Source organism: Erigeron canadensis, chromosome 7, assembly GCF_010389155.1.
Source record: "Erigeron canadensis isolate Cc75 chromosome 7, C_canadensis_v1, whole genome shotgun sequence".
NCBI classification, from domain to species: domain Eukaryota; kingdom Viridiplantae; phylum Streptophyta; class Magnoliopsida; order Asterales; family Asteraceae; genus Erigeron; species Erigeron canadensis.
The window spans coordinates 22,900,545-22,910,715 of NC_057767.1; the positions used below are offsets into that span (position 1 = coordinate 22,900,545).

General features: G+C 37.7%; 1 protein-coding gene across 1 annotated transcript; it reads right to left on the reverse strand.

Moving 5' to 3' along the window:
• Window positions 1–428: 428 nt before the first annotated feature.
• Window positions 429–2,641, reverse strand: LOC122607333 (7-deoxyloganetin glucosyltransferase-like). The gene is made up of 2 exons (XM_043780287.1): window positions 2,060–2,641; window positions 429–1,500 (listed from the first exon to the last, which is right to left on the reverse strand). Exons 1-2 carry the CDS (start codon window positions 2,571–2,573, stop codon window positions 593–595), a joined length of 1,422 nt encoding a protein of 473 aa, XP_043636222.1. The 5' UTR covers window positions 2,574–2,641; the 3' UTR covers window positions 429–592.
• Window positions 2,642–10,171: the final 7,530 nt, after the last annotated feature.

The window sequence follows — 10,171 nt, forward strand, 5'->3', positions numbered from 1 at the left end:
TTTTCCTATGTAACATCTATGTGCGCGTGTGCTTATCTTGCACCCCGAGTTTCCGCCTTAGTCGGGGTGTGACAAAATATTACAGTTTTATAGTAGTGAGTTGCCAACCGCATTTGCATTTCTGCGTTTTTGGGACATGTTTGGTCTATCCCATTAGAAATAAGTGTCTTGTATTGAATTTTCAAAGTTTTTATATATTAATTTTGACCTTTTTGTTTGTATTATATAGTATTTGATAAAAGCTATATAAATTGATTGAATTATATATATAATTGGGTATAATTTTCATCAAATATTATATAACAAAAATATATATATACAGTCAAAGTTTAAAACAAAAACTTTAAAGGGAGAGGAGGGAGTATATCATAAACAAATGTAGATGGAGAATGTTAACAAATTATTGAAGTTTAGATTACAATTCTCTATACCGGCCAAATCGAAGCTCGAATCAAATTGCCATACCGACCCGCAACCAACAATTGTTCAACGAAGCAATTATAACATGTAAATTGAGCAAATTAATTTGAAAGTGTAGTACAATCTTTAAGAAATGCAACATCTTACAGAAACTTTCTCACAATAAATCAAATCATAGTAAAACTTGGTTGATGAGGTTGTTAATGTTCAACCAAGATGACATGAAATCAGCCTTTTTCTTCCAAATCCTAGCCATTTCTCTCATCTCATTACCCTTTTCTTCAACCATTAAAACTTTCACCAGATTTTCAACCTCTTTTCTATCCACATTATTATCAATCTCCATTCCAATACCCCATTTGTTACAACTATACCAACAATTCGTTTGTTGTTCGGCAAAAAAAGGCCAACAAATCATTGGGACACCACTAGATATACTCTCCAGAGTCGAGTTCCATCCACTATGTGTCAGAAACCCTCCTATTGCAGGGTGGCTCAAAACTTTTTCTTGAGGGCACCAACTTGAAAGTAATCCTCTGTCTTTCGTCGTTTCCAAGAACTCGGGTTGTAGTACCGGTGAGTCCCCTGATACAAGGTCGGGTCGAATAACCCATAAAAAGGTCTGGTTACTATTAGCAAGTCCCCAAGAAAACTCGACTAGTTGTTGAGGTGTCATCACAGTGATGCTCCCAAAATTCACATACACAACTGAATTCGGTTCTTTTGAATCCAGCCATTCTAGGCATTCGGTCTCTTCTTTCCAAAGATTTGAGCCTAATAACTGAAGATCATTTTTCTCCATACTATTGGCTAGTGTATGTAATGGTCCAATTGAGTAAACAGGAGGATAAATTGAACGAAGCTCGTCTAACACGTCTTGTTCTAAGTCCTCAAAGGTATTGAGGATTATTGCTGAAGCGTTTTTCGCTCTACTAGTTTCTCGGAGAACAAATTGGACCATGAATTCATCTGGATCAGTGGTTCTTACAAAAGTTGGTATGTCTTTTAGGCGTATGCCTTTCATGCTAGGAATGCAATCAACGGTTGTATCCAAGTACCCATTGGTTAAGTCAGCAGCATCTACATGTTTTAATAGATCAATTAATAAAATTATATAAGTAAATTGAACTTTGAAATTTATTTATAAACAATGTTACATATATAGCAAGTAGGTCAAGGTGAGAACAATATCTTTTTTGATGGGCTATCAAAATTGGTGTTTGTATCATTGTATGTACTATATTATTTAAACATTTTGATATAAATATGTAGATACGGTTGTCTTAGCTAATTAAAAGTTGTCGATAATATACTTGTATGTTATTATAATGGTGCATATATAGAAAATGATACATTATTGTTGGAAACTTTAGAAACTTAGTTTTTTAGAATAAAAAATATCACTTTTAATTTTATGCTCTTTGATTTTTCTTATTGAAGGTTTTAGAGTTGTTATTAACATAATCCTTATATTTAATTATTCGAATAATATTTGCTAGTTTGTTTGTAAACATCTCAGTTTAATGAACAACTATGTAAAAAAAAAAATACATTAGTCGTAAAGTGATTAATCTTTAGTTATAATGCATGAATGTAAATAATAAGGATATATTTCAATTCAAATGAGGGAGTATAGTACCTTTTAGTGGAATGAATCCCTTTTGCTTGAGAGTTGCATAATGTGCATAAGCCAAGAAACCACAAGCACTAGTTGTCCAAAACAGAACATTAGGGATGCCCAATTCTTGTGTTACATCAAGAGTGAAGCTCATTACACCATCAGAAACTACACAACTCACTGGAGGTAATGTTGTGCTATTATTGAGCTTCAAAAGTAGCTTCTTAAAAGGCTCCACACATGTTTCTGAGGTGGACTTGCATAAAGAGGCAATATCTTGGGTGGCATCTTCATTTTCTGCCGGTGGAAGGCCGTCGGGAATGGTCTCGAATTGGAAGGATGAGAAGCGGTTGAGAGTATCCGAGCCTTGAGATTTTACGAGACGTTTGTGGTTGAATTCGGTGTTGACAAAGGTGATATGGAAGCCTTTAGAATGAAGGATTTTGGCAAATTTTAACATGGGATTTATATGACCTTGTGCTGGAAAGGGAATGCACACTGCATGAGGCTTTTGAATATTGTTTATAGATCCCATTATATTTGGTGTGTGTTTTTTGACGTTTGTTTAAGAGGAAGAATTGAAGTGTTTGGATTAAAATTTATCGTTGTATATATGGTTATATATAGGATGGGATGGGATGCAAGTAAGATGAAAACACAAAAATGACTTGCATGTGGGAATTCGGAAATGAAATGAATTCAATAAAATACCATTTGATCGACACCTAGAGTCAAAGGGTTAGCCGCCGTTAAAAAACCAAAAGTCAAAGGGTGTTACAAATACGAGTACTAATTACGAGTAATATACTAGCCTTAATGATTATTAATGATAGAATAAACATCACAAAAAAATTAATGTGCATTTAAGAGATTAGAAATCATGCACATGCGCATTTAAGTGATTGAGATTTATTGCTTTTTTTTTTGTGGATAAAATTCAAACTTTTTGATTATGTTTTGTGATCATAGATTTTGTGTTTTGTTTTCGACTTTTGAAATGATATGAATGGAAATATTTTACCCGCATATTTGGCCGTAAGTTTGGCCGGTGCTTGATGATTTGATGTTGACCATTATTTTGTTTTTTCTGGCTTTGTAATGAGCCGAATGTCGAGTTTGTTATTATTATTTTTCTATTTTTCCAATGGCAAACTTAAAAAGCGAAGCGCGTAACCCGACGAGGGGGAAAAGTGTAACCCTGGGACCCATTATTTGCGACGACGTCGCCGCTAATAGTGGGTCTCAGGGTCACATCCGTCTGTAACGTTAGACTATATCACGTGGTGGTGGTCCCCACTATTTGCGGCGACGTCGCCGCTAATAGTGGGTCCCCCCACTGGCAGATAAAAAACCTATATAAAACATTGAACGAATTTAATCATTTATTACAATAGGAGGGCCTGGTGGTACTCTTGGCATGTTTGCGTACAACCAATTTTGATACGCATCTTCTTGATTTGCGTACGTTAATGCTAGTCGACGTGTAGGATCGGTTGCGTGAAATTCCCATTCCGGATTCTTTTAGGCCATTGGGTAGTCGCCTGCTAATTTCACTGCAACAAAATGGGTTTCGTTGTTTATCAGAGCAATACTTATCGGTTGTTTGAATAACAGCTGATCTAAGCCGTGATGCATCGGAAATACTGTGCGGGGTCACATAGACTAACGCAGTTGACTATTATACCCAACTTATTGGCCAGGAGGATATGGAACCACACTTTACTCATCCAATGATGTATGGGCCGGCTTCGTCCATAATAAGATGTTCGCAGCGCTGACAACATTCGGTTGCCCTCTGTTTGCCCAAACATTTGCATGTACCCATCGAGGTCAGATTCAAACTCCGCGAGCATCTGCGTACGAACCCACTCTGCACCCATCTCCTCATCTAGCCCCAAAGCTACAGCGGTAGCTCGAAATCCACAGTTACCGTCTCCTTTGACATTTTGTGCGCCTACAACGTACGACCTTAAGTACGATGGTATCTCACCTAGTACCCAATCGTAATTTTTGGAAAGACTGGCGTTATACGGTTCCGCAACATACCCAACCCAACTGGCCGATGACTGTGCCTCTGACTCTGAATCTGAAACCTGCGCCTGCCTTGATTCATATATGGGTGCATTTCTAGATTGTGTAGGTGGTGGCCCGAAGACGTCATCTACTAAGTTGGAATATGGTTGGTCATAGTTGAGCCAATGGTCTTGGGACGTATCGCCGAATCCATATAATTTTTGTGTCACATATGGTGTATCCCCGACCTCGTAGGATTGGGACGGGTCCCCGAAAGTATATATATCATCAAGACCTGGATATGGGTGCAGCTTTCCGAAAATGTCAGAGTTATCTTTGACCCATTCTGATTCAGGGTGCGATTGATCGTCGAACAATTTTCGGCTCTCGGGATAAAGACAGGACTGGGACGCCTCGTACGTACTGTGTCTGGCGGGCTGCGCAGGTGGGGGTTTGTTCAAATCTGGCACCTTGTATTCCCTCGGTCGACTGGACTTGGATTTTCGTAGCCCAGGTGGGTTGGTGTTGAGATCTGGCACCTGGACCATTAGTAAGAATCAGTTTCCTTAACTGAGGTAGTTATGTATACTGTATTTATTGAATAAGACAGATATTTTTTTAGATGTATTATGTATACCTTTGGCGGCTTTTGTTTCGAGCCGACTGGTCTTCCGCGTGTGGTCTTTTGAACAAGAGGATCTTTCACTTGTGTCTTACCAGGCTTAAAGATGTCTTTAATTTTTGACAACCAATGTTTCTTTTGGGCCTTGGGTTGCTGCTCCAAGAAATTCGTAAGACCATCAACGACTTTATGGACATCGTCTTCTTCGTCTTCGTCTTCTACGCATGTCCACGGTGTTAAGTCAAGCTTTTTCCAAAACGGGTCTATGACATGAGGCTATATACGAGTCCCTGCATTTTTTTGATATAAATAAGTGTACGAAATTATGTGCTAACCGCGCTGCATGTACTCGGCAATCTTGCAGGCACATGGTAGCCCGCAACTGGACTGAACCTTGCACCCACATTTGTTAACATGTCTTTTAAGGACTTTGTCTAAGCGTACAATTTCATCAGCCATGATGTCCAAAGCTTTAAGTGAAACCTTTCCCAACAGGTCCTTCAAACAGTTGTAATTATGTTTCCCCTTCCGGGTCCCGTTGCTATACCCCAGTTGGCCCCTTATTTCTGCTTCTTGACTGATCAGGATAGAATCAACACATTGGAGGATTCTAGTAAATGTGCATTTCCCCCTCAATTCTTCCTTCAGTAAATGGTGCTCGGCCTCCACTCTCTTTGTGGTGTGGTTTTGGTAGTTGAGGTGTTCATCGACCCAACAGGACACAAACTGCTCTCGGTATGGGGACAACCAATTATCGGTCAGGTACTTGTAGACGCCTGGAAAACCCGCAAGTTTTTCCTTTAACTCCTTTTCATTTGACTTAAACTCGTCAAAAGTCTGAGACCGATAGACTTTTTTCCACCAAACGTTAAGCCTGTCAATGTTAACATCTTTCTTCATCCGCAATGCCGGTTCGCAGTGCTTGATTATGTTTTGCCATATATGGTACCTACACAGCAGATGTTTCGCTTCCGACATAACAACCTTCAAAGCTCTCATCAGGGCCAGCTCCCTGTCAGTAAGAACGACACGAACGGCAAAGCTATCAGCAAGGGTGGACCGAAGACATCGTAAAACCCATTGATAATTTGCCTCCCGCTCATTTACGATAAACGCATACGCTAAACTGAAGGTCTTCCCCGTTGAAGTCACGCCGACGATCTCAACTAGCGGCATGTTGTAGATGTTAGTTTTGTATGTGGAGTCTATTTCAATAACCCAGGGAAATGCGCGCCATAGGGTCATTGATGTTGGATGAATGAAAAACAAGTTCTCCAAGCGTCCATTTTTGTTATTTGTGGTGAACTGGTAAAAGTACCTTTTCTCTTGCAACAGTGAAAACATAACCTGCGATTAATGACCAAGATAGAGTAAATAAGTCAATTACAACAACGTAGTACAATAGAATATTTAATGTTTGTACCTGCATTGGAGTACGCCCTGCTTGCCCCGACCTTCTTCTCGCTTTTAGGAAGTTCATAATGTCTCCTTTGCGAGTCAAGTTTCCTGGAAATTCAAGTTTGAGGTTTACCAGGATCTGATGTGGGTACAAACCGTGATCCGATTGGGTCCCCACAAATTCCTTTTCTTCATCCGTCATCCGTCTGGCGTATGCATTCCCTTGCAGATTGGTAGTTGGATCATGATTGTGTCTCCAATCCTTGACAGTTAACCTCCAACCACCATCACGCCCAGGGCGGCCTATTAAAGTGAAGGGACAACCTATCTTACTGGACCGTTTGGGTGGGCCAATTAACCTTGCATCGCGCGCTCCACCGTGGTGACATATAAGTGTCACTTTATTCACCACCTCTTTTGAGTTTTTGTTCGTCCGCCGTATAACTAGAACATAACCCAAATCCATTGCGGTTCTTTGAGCCCACTCCGTTAATTCTTCAAAGGAACCGAACACCTCATCAGTTTCAAAGTCCCCAGCTTCGCATTCATATTCACCGTCTGCATCAGGTTGCTCAAACACATTATCCGGCACTTCAATACGTACGTTTTCTGGGTCTGCCCAAATATCCTCTAAACTATCCATCTGAAACAATGCAAGTAAACATCAACCTCATTAACTATTAATGGTGTCCATACTCTATATATATATAAATTTACATCTATACTCAATATATATATATATATATAAAACGCTTGAAAAAGAATTGATACACAATACCATCAACTACAAATACTGTTAAAATATATATCTTGAAACGCTTGAAACAATACGCTTGAAAAAATATATATCTATACTCAAGAAATTTTTTTCAGAAACTTATATTGTTGCAATATAGTTCCGCAACATATATAGTATCTAAAAATATGGGCTGCCATCATTTTATCCTATCAAAGAATGGTTCGGTATGGCAAATTTTTATTCCCAAGGTCGACACAGTATGGCATGCATGACTGAAAGCTTGTGGTCGCTGAAAACGAGGTGCCACGTCACCGGCATTAGCGGCGACGTCGCCGCTAATACCGGTGACGTGGCACCTCATTTTCAGCGACCACAAGCTTTGTCAGTCAGCGTTGTCAATTTGTCGGGGGTCCCACTATTAACGACGACGTCGCCGCTAATAACCTGGTGGGGTTGACCGTTGACCTGGTGGTGTTACCCAATGCCAAAAAAAAGAAGTTATTCAAATTGTTTTGTCATTATGAACGGTGCAAAATAAAACTCTTTTTTTATAAACACTCTTTTTACCCGTTTCTCATCGCAATTGATGGTATATTAAATTGAATTAAATTAAATAAAATATATTTACGATGGGCCACCAAGGCACCAACTTGCAAGTGGCAACATATATGAGACGAAATGAAGCTCTGTTGTTAGCGTGCTCCAAACGTGTATGAATACATCAACTATCCATTCTCATACGCCGACAAAAACAAAAAATATATCAAAAATATCTGCACCCGCAGCCTAGCTGGATGGCTACATTTTCTAAAGATTTTCTATTTTTGTTAAATTTTTTGATAAAATAAGCATTCTATCTTCTGTCTTAGTAATTTAGCATCCATATATTTAGGGCTGTCAATTTTGACCCAACCCAAACCTAACCTGAAAAAAATAGGTTAGGGTTGAGTATTTTCGACCCGCCAATCCATCAACCTGATTTTTTTTGGATTGGGTCTGGGTTAGGTTGTTTGGTTGTCAGGTCGACCCGCCAACCCAATATTTTTAAAATAATTGAATTATATATAATAGTTCATACTCCACGTTACACTAATTCATACGTCCTATTCTCATTTATTATATTTCTAACCTAAAGTAACTTCAAATATGAAATAAAAGGAGGATTCAAAATTCTGTGAGATGATAAGTGATGTAGGATGAGGCGCTAAGTTTGTTAACTTTGTGCCAAGTATTAACAATACCCTCGTATTTCTTTCTTTTTTGTACCATTCGTTTTCGGCTTACACCATCAATGATAAAGCTTTATATTGGTTGATTTATTCCATTTATATTTATATATATTTGCTTCTCGGGTCACATGGGTTGAGTCATGGGTTGGCGAGTTGTGGGTCAGGGTTGAAATTTCTGACCTGAAACTTTTAGTGGGTTGGGTTAGGTTCGGAGTTTTTCAACCCACCAACCTGCCAACCCGAACCCAAATCCATTGACAGCCCTGCATATATTAATATCTACACCCGCGACGAAGCAAGATCTTTTAAATGTGTACGCATATTACAGCATATCTGACATTATACGTGTAGCCAAATATTTAAATGTGTACGTCTCATCACCTTATAATTATAAACATTTAATAATAATTCTAAATCATCTCTAAACTTCTAACTTGCAACTAATGTTAATTTACTTGATATTCAATATACCAAATGTAATGAACAAAAATAATTGTAGAGGGAGTGAATACATTTTTATTTAAATTTTTACTAATTTAATAAAAAAAACGTTTCACAGATTCGATATACGTAAAAGCTAAGTAAAGATCATGAATTTAATAAAACACTAAAGAAAGTAAATAAAAGTTTCTACAACACAAATTGTAATTTTTCAATGTAAACTTTTATTAAGAATGAATCAATACAAAAAAATTACAAGGTTGTTACGGAACAAGATAACGTACACGCATATCTAAACAACTTAGTTGAATGATAAATCACAATCAATATGTTTTACTCTAAAGAATCAGCCAAATACTGATTTACAGACTAAGCTGTGTGTAGATTGATTCTCAGAAATTTCACAAATATGCTGCCAAGAAATGAGGTTTTTATAAGCGAAGATCCTACTTTCATTGGTGTCCAATTCAACCACATGTTCGGACCAATTAGGCTTATTGCCAATGTTGTCAACGAGTACAAAATCATAGACATACTGCCAACGTTATCAATGAGTACAAAAACTGGGATGTTCAAACGATTACTTAATTTATGTTTGTATGATATATTTTTTGGTGGAAATGTATATATAGGTCATGATTTACTTTAAGCAAAAGTCTGTAGGACACCAAAGCTCAGGAGCAACAGTATTTACTTCAGCCGAGTTAGAGACGCGAGGCCCAAACACCATTACCTAATATGAAGTTTGAATGTGAGGAAAGAAATGATAAAACTTGTTAGGTTATATAACTATTATCAAATCAAATCACAAAACACACAGTGAAATATAAATTTTATATAGTTAATTAATTAATCAAGAGAAAAAAACGTGTACCTTAAATTGGAGAGAAGAAAGCAAAAAACCTTTATAATAAGGTTTAAATTAAACCTCTCTACGATTGCACACACAACGTTAGAATGTATGTATGCTAGTACTTGATCACGAACCGAACAACCTTTATTAATTACCCTTAATATCAAACGAACCAAAACCCGAAACCCTTTGTGTTTGGTAGTTTCGGCCGAAGCCAAGAGAGAGGGGAGAAGGAGAGATTTTTAGGGTTTTAGAAAACCTTATGAATTGTATGTAGAAAACAATTAACTTAGACCTCTATTTATAGGATTAGGTTTACTTGATGACCAAGTTTAGGGTTTTTGTAACCCCCTCCTTCTCCTTTGTTCGACCGCCCCCCCCCCCCCCAAGAATATTCTAGAGGGTTTCCTAATTGTTTTCTAATTACAACTCTCCTTCGTTAAGTCCGTTAATTAACTACCGTTAACTATTTAACATTTAATGGACGACCGTTAGTTCTTCGTAATCAAATTAATTAATAGTTACATTTAATATATTAATTAATTATAATTACATTCATGTTGAGGTATGACCCCGTAGGCTTAAATACTTTCTGGACATACGTTCATTTTACGTGATCATATTCTAACAGCTCCCACTTGAGCTCGTAATGAATGAAGGTAATAACATTGGTTAGCGTCTAACAACACGCCAATGCTCCCGGAAAAATTTAAGTATAGTTTCTTAAAGTATATTTAAATGGTTGAGGCATTTATTATCCTTTTGTTCAGATGCCATGTTAAATATGAATATGGATCAAGGTCATTTCATAATTTAACGATTACGTTTCTCATTCAAT